The sequence below is a fragment of the Raphanus sativus genome, chromosome 9, assembly GCF_000801105.2.
Source record: "Raphanus sativus cultivar WK10039 chromosome 9, ASM80110v3, whole genome shotgun sequence".
Taxonomy (NCBI): domain Eukaryota; kingdom Viridiplantae; phylum Streptophyta; class Magnoliopsida; order Brassicales; family Brassicaceae; genus Raphanus; species Raphanus sativus.
This window is the reverse complement of record NC_079519.1, coordinates 31,544,562-31,558,343: the sequence shown is the minus strand read 5'-3', so window position 1 is coordinate 31,558,343 and position 13,782 is coordinate 31,544,562. Positions and strand designations below refer to the sequence as shown.

At 33.7% G+C, this 13,782-nt stretch overlaps 1 protein-coding gene, 1 long non-coding RNA gene and 1 other non-coding gene across 6 annotated transcripts; 1 reads left to right on the top strand and 2 right to left on the bottom strand.

The window, feature by feature from the left end:
• Window positions 1–4,145: 4,145 nt before the first annotated feature.
• On the bottom strand, window positions 4,146–5,978 carry LOC108824046 (uncharacterized). 4 transcript variants are annotated; one of them, XR_008938420.1, is made up of 6 exons: window positions 5,730–5,975; window positions 5,460–5,642; window positions 5,276–5,385; window positions 5,029–5,167; window positions 4,462–4,933; window positions 4,146–4,387 (listed from the first exon to the last, which is right to left on the bottom strand). It is a non-coding gene; the product is annotated as an uncharacterized LOC108824046 (long non-coding RNA). The 4 variants fall into 4 exon arrangements; XR_001945145.2 differs by having other exon boundaries at window positions 5,276–5,674; window positions 5,730–5,978; XR_008938421.1 differs by having other exon boundaries at window positions 5,276–5,589; window positions 5,730–5,977.
• A 2,062-nt stretch (window positions 5,979–8,040) lies between these two features.
• On the top strand, window positions 8,041–8,161 carry LOC130500546 (U6atac minor spliceosomal RNA). Its single transcript, XR_008939167.1, has one exon. It is a non-coding gene; the product is annotated as a U6atac minor spliceosomal RNA (small nuclear RNA).
• An 822-nt stretch (window positions 8,162–8,983) lies between these two features.
• LOC108826217 (protein SULFUR DEFICIENCY-INDUCED 1) lies at window positions 8,984–10,516 on the bottom strand. Its single transcript, XM_018599600.2, has 4 exons — window positions 10,342–10,516; window positions 10,001–10,213; window positions 9,648–9,803; window positions 8,984–9,548 (listed from the first exon to the last, which is right to left on the bottom strand). The coding sequence occupies exons 1-4, from the start codon at window positions 10,480–10,482 to the stop codon at window positions 9,138–9,140; spliced, it is 921 nt and encodes a 306-aa protein (XP_018455102.1). The 5' UTR covers window positions 10,483–10,516; the 3' UTR covers window positions 8,984–9,137.
• Between the last annotated feature and the right edge of the window lie 3,266 nt (window positions 10,517–13,782).

Genomic DNA, 13,782 nt, shown 5'->3' with positions numbered 1-13,782 from the left:
TTGGTAAGATTACTTAGTCTAGTAATGTTATATGCTTAATCCAGAATGGCACCAATATCGTTTACACATGACTACATTTTTACACATGTACGCAATCTTGTATATTCATCGAATCCTTGAAGATCAAACACTCGCACAATTTCAAAAACAAATCCAGAAGGTGAAAAGCAAACAAAATGAAGAGACTAGTCAAAGCATAATGAGATCATATGATTTGTTAATACATCGATTTGTTATCTTTATTATTATTATTTGAGAATTTAATTTTTATGTGTCTTATTCTCTATAATTTTATGATGAACTGTTAATTTTAATAATACTATTATTTAAAATGATTTATTAATTAATTTATATTTATATTTTTATTTGAGAAATGAAAATTTTTGTCATATTTGGAAAGTGAATTTGTTTAAAACTATATATTAATTAATTAATATTTATATTATCATGAAATTTAAAATAATTAATAAATATATAAATTAATTAATAAACTCTAATGGTAACATTATACTTATGTTTATCTTATATTCAATTGATGTTATTTATTTTCTATAACTTTAAGGTTAGTTATTGGTTTTAATAATACAATTGTTTAAATTGCATCAATGTAATTAAGTAGTAAACTAGTTAATCATTGTATATATTGATGTTAAATATTTTATATATTTTGATATTAAATAAATTATATATAATGTATGCAATATAAATTTTATAATTATGTTAAATATTTATATATATTTGATTTTAAACAATTATATTCCTAACTAAATTATTTATACATGAAAAAAATTAAATAATTATTTTTATCTTGAAATCACAAACATTATCACATCTACCCTCTCGTACCACCAGAAGCACCACCGGAGGGAGGACCGAGCTGGAACTCTAAGTTCAGGCCAGGAGGTTCACTTTGGCGTCTCTTTTTGGTTTCTTTAGGTTGGCCAGGTCCCTTTCCTGGTCCCGTTCCTGGACCCTCTTTCTTTTTACTTACCGTTGCAGGTACTTGAAGAGGATGGTCAGTAAAACATTCATGTGCCAACAAGTTGTTTTAGGTGATAACCGAGTCAAATAACTGTAAATAATGATTTCCAAGATCTACAACATTGCAAGTTCTATGTGCATATGAAACATATCCTCTTTAAATCAAATTACGAAGTCTAAATAAAATATAAATCTAAGTATTAGATTTAATAAAATTGCATGTTCTTGCCTCAAAAACTAGCTCTACTGATCATAGTTTTTGACTCAGAATGACCTCAAACAATCTTAAATCAAACTCAAACTAGGACTAGTGTTTTGTATATGAAGAATTGACTAAATTACTATATATCTTTAGTTAAATTGTGTGAGAATAGTACATTTAATTTGATAAGCAACAGTAAAGAAATATATATTTTAAAAAATTAATGTAAATTTATTGTAAATGACGGCAAATGTAAAAAAAAAATTGTATATGAAATTTGATCACATGATTTATTGATTGTAATATCAAACTTATTGATGCAGTGTGGATGCCTTTCCATTTTTTTTTTTACTTTGGCTTTGGTTTTACTTTTATTTTAATTATCATTTAGTTTCTGTAAACACTAATATTATTATTAGTTAATAGATCATGATTAAGACTTATGGATAAATGATTAGGTTCTAATCCTTAAGGACTTAGAACTTTATTATGAACTAGGGTAGGCCCGCCCTACGGGCGGGATATACTTTACTTTTGATCTAAGTTTTTATTTTCTTTATGATTTTGTGGTTTGTATTTTAGGTTCGCATTTACATGAGATGTGTACGATAATAATTTTCGTCTTTTAGAAAATTTTAAGTGAGAAAAGATTATATGTGATAAGATATGTTTTGTTTTATTACAATAGTTGTTTATGTTGTCCAAGAAACAATAGTTGTCTTTATATTTAAGAGATGTGACATTGAAATGATGTGGGGACTTCAAATGATCTTTTAGTTATTTCTTTTTACGAAAATCAGATCCTATGTTCGGTGTGTTATTTGTGGTTTTCTTTTTGTAATTTGAGTTTAGAAGAATTGGATTGTGAGTATTTTTTGTATATATTTATAAGAGTAGTTACTTTTTATGTCGAAATCATAGTCTTTCGACATGCTATCAAAGTGGAAACGGTGATTATTTGAAGTTGCATCTATTATTAAAAGTAGAATGTTTATTGAATGCAAAGAAGGTCGTAAAGCAAAGCTAATCAAAATAAAAAAACATTGAAACATGAAAATGTGAAAACTGAGTAATGGTCGATGAGAGACACTTGTTAGTCACCGTAAAACCAATTCCAAGAAGCCCCATCTGTTTATAGTAATAACAATCACTACATTGATTTTCTGAATTGTTGAGATGGCACTTTCTTGGTGGAAGTATAAAGATCATATTAGTTCCATGACACTTTCTTTTTCAATATAGAGACATCGTGTAAGAAATGTTAGGTTGGTATTGAGATATACTATTTTATTAATTTAAGTTGTTGCTTAGTTAGTTTGTTGTAAGTACTTTTTGTTTTGAATTTTTGTTGTTATGGCATCACCATGATTGAGTTGTTATGTCACTTGAAGCTGAATAATTTGTATCCAACAACTAATGTATATGACTCTTTTTAGGTTCTCGCCAGCCGTAAGGCTTTTACGTAATTTTCCTAAAATAAAATTTCATCTTTGGTGAGAAATTGGCAATCCAAACATTAGTCATCCAGTTGGGTTGGAAATGATGTTCCTCGGGTGAGAATGTTGTTCTTGATGTTCATCGGTCTCATTTCTTAAGTTTATATTGGTGCTATTCGGTTTTGGTAAAATAAGCTGTATTGTTTGTTAGGAACAAATATGAGCATCTCTGAACCATTTATTACTTGATCTTAAATTTTAAGCATATGATTTCAGATTCTGGGGGGAAAAGATTCATAATGGTTTATATGTTCTATTCGAACTATATTCAATGTTTTTTGTTACAAAAACAGAGAGAATTATTTTTTCTAAAAAAACTAACATGTTTAAAAAAAACCTGAAATACATACTTTTTAGATTTCCTTTATCGAAGTGCTAAAATTTTTAAATGGTTTTCAGAGATGTTAATCCTATTTATAGCAAAAAAATATGTATTTGTTATGCACATTTCTGTATATTTTTATTAGTCAAAAATTGTAGTAAATAAATCTTTATTTTTAATCATTTTAGTTTTTATTTTTAATTTCTATTTGTATAGGTTAAGAAAATATTTACAACCAAATAAATGGAAGTATAATCTCTTATAAGATTTCAACATGACATTAGAATCTACATTTTGATACACCAACACTTATTGATCAATTAGCATCGTTAATTTTCTGTTCTTAGCACAAATTTATTGTTTTATTTTTTTATTGCTTGTTTTTTCTACTATTTTTGAACTCTTAGTTTTGATTATGTACAAATTCTTGGTTGTGGTTTTCCAAAAATTTGTTTTAAATTTCCCTTATCTTGTATTTTGACACCATAAGAAGGCAGAAAGTTGAATAAGATGCACAATATTTTTTTAAAAACATTGGCCTGCTTGGTTAGATTCAACGTGAAAAAGCAATATCATAAATATTCTTTTTTTTTATTTTTTTTGGTTTTATGAGTTTTTCCTATGTATTATTGAAATTTATTTATTTGGGTTATATTGTGCATTTTTATATTTTATGTATTTCAAATTATTTTTTATTTTTATCCTTTATCTGTTAGTAATTTTTATTTTTATAAGTGTTCTTTTTTAATTGTGTTTTATCCATCATTTTTCCTTATTAATTTCTAAGAACTTCAGCTTGGTGTCTAAAAATAGAAAAGGTTACGTAAGATTCACTCCTTTTTTTATTTTTTGTTGTCTTTGGTTTGATAAACATAAAAGCAATATAATAAATATTTTTACATTTTTGGTTATATGAGTTTTTCTTGTGTATTATTGAAAGTTATTTATTTGGTTTATATTGTGCATTTTTATTATATTATGTATTTTGAATTATTTTATTTTTATTTTTATCGTTTATCTGTTGGTAATTTTTATTTTTCTATGTGTTGTTAATAGATTTGATCTAAATAATAAAAAGATTAAGTTCAAAAAAAAAAAAAAGATGATAATGTAGTTTATTTTTCAAATTTTTAAAGTTACTATGAAGTATCAAATCGCCGGATAGCTTCTTAATGAAGTGGTAACATGAAAAGCAAGAGTCGGAGTATATTTTATGTTCGTTGCCCAAAAAAAAAAGTATATTTTATGTTCATAGATTTCTGTAGCATTATTGTGTCAAAATGTAAGGAATCTCCGTGATCTCCACGCAATCCAGATGAAACCACTGCAAGAGTTTTAGATGCTGCAACGACTGAAGGAAAAGGCTCTGCAGCTTTGGCCTGAAAACTAATGAACAAAACTTTATTAGACAAACAACGAACCATCTTATGTAGAATCTACAATTCAAGTTGGTTACTCACAGAGTCCATGAGCATCTACACAAGTGTCACACTGTCACTGCATTAGTGAAGAAATGCTAGGAGATCTGGTTGCTTCCACTCAAAGGTTGTGGTTCTTTCCTCCATGACTACTTAATCTTGGGAATGCATTCTCATAGCTTTTTAGACTGACAACGTCTAGGCATCCATCTGTTTTGATCCACATAGGCTCATATGTTTTTGTGTAAGCCTAAGCAATTCTTCCATAGCGGGCACAGACTCACAGCAATGTTGGTCATCAGAAACTTATCCATGTCTGAGATAACCACGTTTGGTAAAGACAGTAAACTTGAGACAGCCATTGAAGAACAACTTCCTTGGAGAAGATCAAAATCAAGCAAAGGAACACTGTGGAGTAACTCTAATGGAGAAATCTGCATCTGGTTTAGTAGTGGTGGGGGATGAGAAAGTGGCCTCCCCATGAATTTAGCTGCAATGCTGAAACCCTCTCGAGCTGCCATGAAAAATAGATTGTGGAAGACTGGAAGTTTAATTTATAAGATCAATCACAATGCATAAAAGAGGTTTCAAAAAAGAAAAAGCTAGAACCTTTTCTCTAAGCATTTTTTATTCGAAGCTTCTGTTCATCAAAGTAAGAGTCTTCATGAACAGGAGCATCACCATAGGTGGGGAATATGGTGTTTGAAAGCTTCTTGAATGCACAATTATGAACTCTATAGTGTTGTGCCTGCAAGAAGAGAAGATCGAGAAGAAAAATTAAGGACTCCTCTTTTTGTTTTTTTTTTTTTTGGAGAAGAGACGAAGCCAGAAAGAGAGAAAGTAAAAAGTTGGAAACCTTTTTCTGTGTTCTTCGGTTCTGAAACCAAAACTTATCTGTCTTGGAGCTAAACCCAATTCTCTGCTAAAATGCATCCTCTGTTTGGATGTTGTCATTCATTGAAAGCTCTGCGAACAAAACCATAAGAGAACAAAAAGATAGAGCTCGAGAAAACAATTGAGTAGAGAAAAAGAGAGAATACGATTCAAGCCGTTAGATCTGGTGAGGTGTGTGGTAGTGGAAACACTTCTTCTTCATTGTCGTCTTGTCCAACATTGGTGAGCCCAACTCCTCTTAACATTCGGACCTTCCAAGTTCCAAAGGGAGCCGTACTGGGAGGATTGATTGAAGGATCTTCAATGGGCATCTTAATTATATCGATGAACTTTGGGAATGATGAGAATAAGAAGCATTAAACTGAAAATAAGTTTTTAGTGTTATCACAATTTGAGAGAATGATGTTCAGGTTTACCTTTTTATAGATTGAGATCCAACGCCTAGAAGAGAGATAAGTCCATGGAGTTAAGAAGCTGGTTAAATGCTATAACTCAATGAATTCAGTAACGTGTAAGAGGAGAAGAACGTGAAACGATGCAATCAAACCTTCATGTATATTATACATGACGATTCGTATCACTCGACATCCCAAAACTCCATTGTTGGTGTATATCAGGAGCTCGATGATGAAAATAAATACTATTCTTGGACTTTGACGAAGAAGATATCAGGCTCTCTTCATTCGGGCTGGATACACGTTGACAAAACTAAATAACAAAATGAAAGCCCATAATTATTTAGGATAAGCCCATTTAAATTGTTAACAAACGAAACGTAACAGCGTAATTGTATCAAGAGAAAGACACATGGCAGCTTTCCCTTGCACTATTTTCTTACGTGGCAAGAGGAGAAGAGAATTAAGGTCTACTTTATATATATAGATAGATATAAATAGTGAATTCTTGTATTTGTAATACTAATAGAGATTTTTTCATTGATTTATAATATAAGAGCTTTTGTTTTTTTTTTAATTCATTATTTTTGGCTAGAATACCGGTGTTTTCAATGAATTTAAGAAGATATTGATCTTATATATTCAAAAACTAAATATATTTAATTACTATTTTGACTACAGTACTAATTAACAAGTACAATATATTGATATTTGGAATCCATTTACAACTGCTCCTTATTTTTCTTTGAAATGAATCCAGTCACTTACAAATAATATGCTATTTTTAACAATCTTGACCATCTCTATTGTTAATTTGCCATAATGTAAATATTTAATATTTAATGTACTAGATTAAAGAGTACGATTAATTGAATGACCCATTTTATGTATGCTAAAATAATACTCTCTCTGTTTTTAATTATAAATAGCTTTAGCATGAAAAAATTTGAGTCACAATATAAATAGTTTACATATTTCAATGCAACTGATCATTTAAATAAAGTTAAGTTTTTTATAATTGGTTGAATTAATTGATTAAATGATATATTTTTTTTTAAAATAGCTTTTTTAAATATTTGTGGGTTTTAAACAAAATTACTTACAATTGGAAATGGATGGAGTATGTGTTTTGTGCCCAAAAATATAAAAAGAAGAATAAATTTACAAAGTAAAATAGCAAATGGCTGTAGTTATAAGACCTTAGCCGTTTTTCAGCCTTATGTTCAGGTCCATAGTTGTAACTTTAAGGGATTAATGATGGCAATGAGGTTTCATCTCTGAATAGAGTTTGCATGAAAGAACTTACTTATCTAATTTGCAGAATACAAAAAAAAAAGAACACTCTTTGCAGAGAAAAAAAAACAATCAGAAGCACCAGGGACAATGACAATGTTGTTGAAGCAATGTGACTTACCAAAATAAGAATCATGGAAAAGGCACCGAAAATGAGGCTGACAGTAATTTTTTTTTATAATCCTAGTTAAGAGATGTCACTTCCACACGGAGAGATTTGTCAAATACCTGTGAAGATCAGTCCCACGGATCTACCGATTAAGGTGACAAGAAAGAAACATATGACGCTACTCACATTATTCAACACCACTCTCTGATGATTGGCATTTAAATGTCTAATAACTCCACAAGCAGATTGAAGTAGTACATACCTCATTTAGCATTTTGACCAGCAAAGGAGTACACGCCTGCACATCATGAGATAGATTCAGGAGTTCATTTCAAATCTGGTGTTCACATAATTAAGTAAACAAAATAGAAAACAGTTTTGCAGTCGCTAAACAAACTCTTAGCTACACGAATCACTCCAGCCATACACGTAAGGAAAACACTAACCATCAGGAGAACTTGGTCACCAATAAGGACCAAACCATAACCAGAAACAGCATCAAAACCTGCAAGAAATGCCAAGCAAATACACTTAAAAGAAGACTCACCCCCGAGAAACAAATCCTCCAAGATTCAACGAAGTAGAAACATAACGTCTGCAAACATTTCCTGATGGTTTCCTTGTTGATGTTGCAACTTTCCAAAAGGCTTCTTACAAAAAAAAAAAGGCTGAGACTTTTCAAAAACTTATCAAGAAAAACAGAGTAGCTCTGTAGTTATAGCTACAAGAAAAGAGAAAAATGATCAAACCTTTGGGAATTGGAAGCCTTATGACCTCGGTTATACGTAGTTGAATGCACGATGATGGAGACACAACATGTCCAACTAGGGATACTCTATGCAACACTGAGCTTGTTTATATCACGTCCCACATCGGATTTTCAGTTATTTTCTTTTGGTTATATAAATAGTTAGCATGGAGTATAGACACGTGTTCGTAGAAAGGAGAGATGGTTGGCATCTCCTCTGACAGAGACGGGATTTGACCTTCGGGTCTTGAACACATCCGGTTAAGGCTCTCCACCTTCGGGTGGATCTAACCCAATTTTTTGGGCTTTTTTAATTGGGCCTCTTCTTCCTCAATTTTTTCTTTTTGTCAACTCTTCTTCCTCAATTTAATTGATCTATCCTTCCTCTTTTTTTTTTTGGTTTCTTGCAAGGAGCTTGTCAAAGTGCTTGAATGATTTTGCTACCACGATTCACCTTATTTGCTGGTTAGGATTTTTCTTGTGTTCTTGCATAAAGATGTGATTCCTTACTTGGGAATCAATGCTGAATTTCTGACGAGTAACACTAGTTATGATCTACCCAAAAACATTGATGGGTTATTACTAGTAATTTTTTTTGTGTCGGTGTAGTGAAAATCTATATAATTTGCAAAAAATAATTTCTCCATGTTATGATTATATAACTACCTAGCTTCTCATTGTTTTTGAGAAACCCATCAATGCTTTTTTTTTGTATAAATCACAAGTGGTGTAGTAGTATATCAATGTATATTTAGGGTATGAGCATTGAAGAGGTTCACACGCGTCCCAATTTAAAAAAAAATATTATAATATACTATAACAATGAACTCGTTTCGCTCTATCCCTTCCGCATAAACCCGTTTCATAACTGTGTAGCGGGTCCCATGCCACGTGGCGGCCCATTATAAATCAGTTTTTTTTTTAAGAAAAAGATCAAACGAAAAAAAAAACTAAATTTGTGAATTCCAACCGGGATCATGGTCTTATGTTCCAGGCTCTCCAAGTTTACACACATGAACAGACATGCCTACAAAAGTAAAAAGTGATTCCTCTGTATGATTAAGATGTGTTTTAAAAAAAACTAAATTAAACGTTGTTTTAATCTCATTTTATAATGGAATGAACCCAAACCCTACACATCCACCAGCGCCAGCCATCAAGAAATTACGAGTGACCCCCACCCACAGGACTTTATTATTGTCGTATATACATAGTTAAGAGAACATAGTGCTTATTATCCAATCAATCACACCTACGAACGGGAAAGCTATATACATACTTAGCAAACTAATTGGTTTCTAAACGACGAGATCTGTTCAAAAATTGGTAGTCTCTTAGGCTTTAAACTAGTGGCTGTCCTCTCTTCAAACCCAAGAACAAAGTCATCGTCCAACATGTTTCCCAAGAAATCCTCCATCTCAGCATCTCGCCCACGTGGCAGTGAAGCCTCTAGCTCACTCAGTAGCTCAACAGCCCGTTGCCTTGTTTTACAATCATCCGAACCCGAAACCCTAGATTCGAGAACATCGTCAAGAACCAATCTTCCCTCCTCAAACCTGCCTTGTTTGATAAGGCACATCGCGAGGTTGCAAGATTTGTTAGCGTCTGGCTCCACGATTTGGGCTTTTCTGTATACAGCTTCTGCCGACAAGTACTTGGCTTGTTGCATATATGCCCACCCTAAGTTCCCCTTTATATTTATCCAAATTAAAATCGATCAGTCCACCGTGAAAAAAGAAACATAACATAAATTAGCTTAGTCACTAATCATAGCTGGAGCATAAATTACCAGTAATCTTGAGATTTCTTGTTGAACGGTCACTTGGAACTTTTTGCCGTGTGATCTAGCGGTCTTGGTTGGTTTACCATTGAAAGCTTCTCCTTGATAGATCTGTTTTAGTTTCCTCTTCAACAATTCAACTTGCTCCTCCATCCTCCCGCATTTCTACTCATTATAAGAAATCATGTCATGTGAGTTGCTATAATAACATATTCTTTTGATGATTAGTTCATAGTGTATATCATCTCATGTGAGTTTTATGACGATAACATATGTGTTGATTCATAGCCTAGATTCACTAGACGATATAATAGCATGTAATATTAGAGTGCAAGTAAATAAACGTATGGTTATAGTAAGACCTTGTACAAGTCGATCAGGACATTGTCGAGTGAATCTTGAGAGTTCTTGGAACAACGAGGACGAAATGATTTGATAGCTTCGATAGCTTCTTCGGAACGGTCAAGTTGTTTCATTACAACAGCCATGTCCTTGAGAGCACTATCTACTCGGTCTCCTGTGTTAATGGCTTTCCAAAACCACACTATTGCCATCTCCGGGTTCTTCTCTATCAACTGCAAACCAACAATATTACATACTCTTTAGTGTTATTAATTAATAATCTGAATTCATTCTTCCATCCGAATATACATTAATGTATATGAGCAAGCAGTGTGATGATGATGAGTTTGAAAATATGTACCTGAGCATGTTTGGCTTTGACATATGGAGTATCTCCACAAGGAACTTTGTGAATGACATGAAACAATTCATTGTCTTTCATCATATTGCTCCTTGTTGAGTTGATGTTATTGTTCTTCATTTTATTCAAGCTTCTCTCCATCTCTTTCTCTCCCTAAATATTTAAGTATACAGATGTCTTTAGGCAGGCTGGGAGAGACAACCTCTGAACTATATTTTATAGTGCGTACGTTTGTAACTATAACAAATGAACTAAGACTTTATTTCGTCTCCGTTCATGGGACCTGCCACGACGCATGGAGACTTCTTGCATTTTTGTGTCAGAGCAAAACGTGTCTTTTTACCATTGCGATTGTCTTTTTTTTTTCTCTTCCTTTTTGGTGTCTTTTATTGATTTATTGATTTATATTATGTTGGATTTCAAAAACTCTTTATTTTATTTTATTTTTGAAAAGGAACTCTTTATTTTTGTTGCTCATACATAGCTTTCACGGTGTACCAAAAAAATAATTTTGCTGTTCTTATCCCTACCAATCCTGACTACTCAGTGAAATAGCTAAACTTATCGATTCACCTTAGACACTGCCTTTTGCGTTTGCATGTTGTCGCGCTTCCTTCCAATAACTTGCAGGGGCATTTTGTTTTACAACAATTATTCTTTTCTCACATTTTCACAAAATAGCTTTTTCTTTCTCAACCGTTTACAAAAAGATAATACAGAATTACTGTTTGAAGTTTCATGTGTGTGTTGTAAGTTGTAACAATGCATATGTTACTACATATCAGTATATTTTTTCTATTAGAAATTGACCGATTCTAATAGTACTATCTACAATATACTTGTAAGATTAAATATAGATATGCGCATATTAAGTTTCTCAGTTTCAAAGTGTTTTATGTTTTTTTTTTTTTTTTTTTTTTTGACAACAATGAATTACTCTAACGTGATTCCACCGATTCGGAAAGCCAGACCGGAGGTATCGAATCGACATATAACATAGCTGATGGTGAGCTCCTTGCCCCATGAGCAAGCTTGTCCGCCACAAGCTTGTCCGCCATTGTATTTTGCGCCCTTGGAATATGTCGGATCTTGAAATTAGGGAAGAAAGTCTTACTTCGGCGAAATTCCTCCATGTGCGTAGTAAATGCTGGCCATTCTTCGGGTAAGGACACCATCGTCACCAATTGAGAACAATCCGTAGCAAAAACCACATCTGAAAACTGTAGGGTCTTCATGCACTCCATTGCCCAAATCAGCGCTTCACATTATGCATGTAAAGGAGATAGGCTACGTCGGAGATTCATTGCCCCCATCATCTTGTCCTCTGAATCTATCTGTCGGCAGTACCACCCTTGTCCAGTAAACACATCTTGTTCCTTCCAAGATCCATCGACAAAGCATACCCTGGTTGATCCCAAAGTTTGCCAATCGGTGAGTGACTGAACATTTCCATTAGGAGCCGATACCAATAATTGTGCCTCCGTCCATAGTGTTTCCTCTTGATCCGCTATCCGCAGTATCTCCTGGGGATTCTCATTCCTATTTGTATATATCTTATCATTCCTGTTCTTCCAAATATACCACAGAATCCAAGGAAAATAGTTTGAATTCACCTCTTTCGGTAGCCTCCAAAATAAGTAATCCAGACTTGTAAAATTTGATGTTGAGGGAAAAACTCCCGGGGGAGACGGGATCCTTGATAAAGCCCATGTTTGTAAGGCTGGTGGGCATTCAAAGAGTACATGGTGCACTGTTTCTTCCTCAGCTCCACAAATGTTGCATCGAAGATCACATTCAATACCACGTGTCTTTAAATTTTTGAACACTGGTAATGTTCCAGATAATACTTGCCAAATAAAATGCCGCAATTTTGGCGAGCAATTTAGTTTCCAGGAGAAAGCCAGTAAAGGTTTTATATTTGGTCCGAAAGGTATAATCCTAGGCTCCCTATCCGGGTATATGGTTTCTGTTCGAAATCCTGATTTCACCGAATATTTCCCCGATTCTGTAAACGCCCAGCCATATGTATCTGGCCGTTGATTTCGGCTAAGTGCCATACCTCTGATGATTTTAACATCGTCCGGATGTATGTATGCATTGAGCAGGTTTTCATTCCAAGACCTGTCAATTGGATTGATGAGATCCGCCACCGTTAAAGATGGATTTAAAAATTGAACAAGATTTTTTTGTTGTGCTGATCTCGGGCGAGGAGCAGGAATCCAGGGGTCATTCCAGACGGAAATCGATTGCCCGGTTCCAACTCTTTTGATTAGCCCTTTTTTAACCAGAGATCTAGCTGAACAGATACTTCTCCACCCATAAGATGAAGAATAAGATCTGTGTTCATCCAATGGATGGGTGTTTCGGAAATACCGTCCTTTAAACACCTTTGAGAATAAACAATCTGGCTTATCTATTAGTCGCCATAACTGTTTTGCCAATAAAGCCGTATTTACATCTTGAAGATCTCTGAAACTCATACCACCCTCATCTTTATGTGTACACATTTTGTCCCATGAGAACCAATGTATACCTTTTTTGTTACCGCTTCCCCCCCACCAGAAGTGCGCTGTTGTGCTCGTTAGTTTTTTTGTAACCCCTTTGGGGAGTCTGAAGCAGGACATAACATGTGTTTGCATCGCCGAAGACACTGATTTAATCAAAACCTCTTTACCGCCTCTTGTAAGGAACCGAACAGTCCAGCTATTAACCTTCTTATTGACATTTTCATTTAAAAATCCAAATATCTGAATTTTTGCCCCGCCAAGACTCTCGGGGATTCCCAGATAATTTCCCATACCACCTAAAGTGGAGATTCCTAATAAGTCATGGATAACTACTCTGGTCTCTTCTGTAACCTTATGACCAAACTGGATTGATGATTTCAGAAAATTAATTTGTTGACCTGATGCCCTCTCATATTCTTTTAGGAGTTTAAGAATTACTCCACACTCCTGCGATGTCGCCTTACAAAAGAATAAACTATCGTCCGCAAAAAGTAGATGCGAAATTGCTGGGCTAGCCCTGGCTACCTTTAAACCCGTTAACCGCTTTTCCCTCTCTTCCTTTTTAATGTTCGCAATCAGAGCTTCAGTACATAAAATAAATAAATACGGTGATAAAGGATCCCCTTGGCGTAATCCTCGTTCTGGGATTATATGCCCCTTAGGTTGTCCATTAAGTAAAACCTTGTAACTGACCGATGAAATACACTGCATCATCAGCATGACCCATCCCGCCGAGAATCCCATTTTCAATAGAATCCGCTGGAGGAAACTCCACTCCACTCGATCATATGCCTTACTCATATCCGTCTTGATTCCTAGAAATTTCCCCTGGCATGATTTATTAGTTCGTAACCCATGGAACATTTCCTGCGCAATGAGAATATTATCCGATATCAACCTCCCAGAAACAAAAGCCGATTGTGTTTCCGAAATC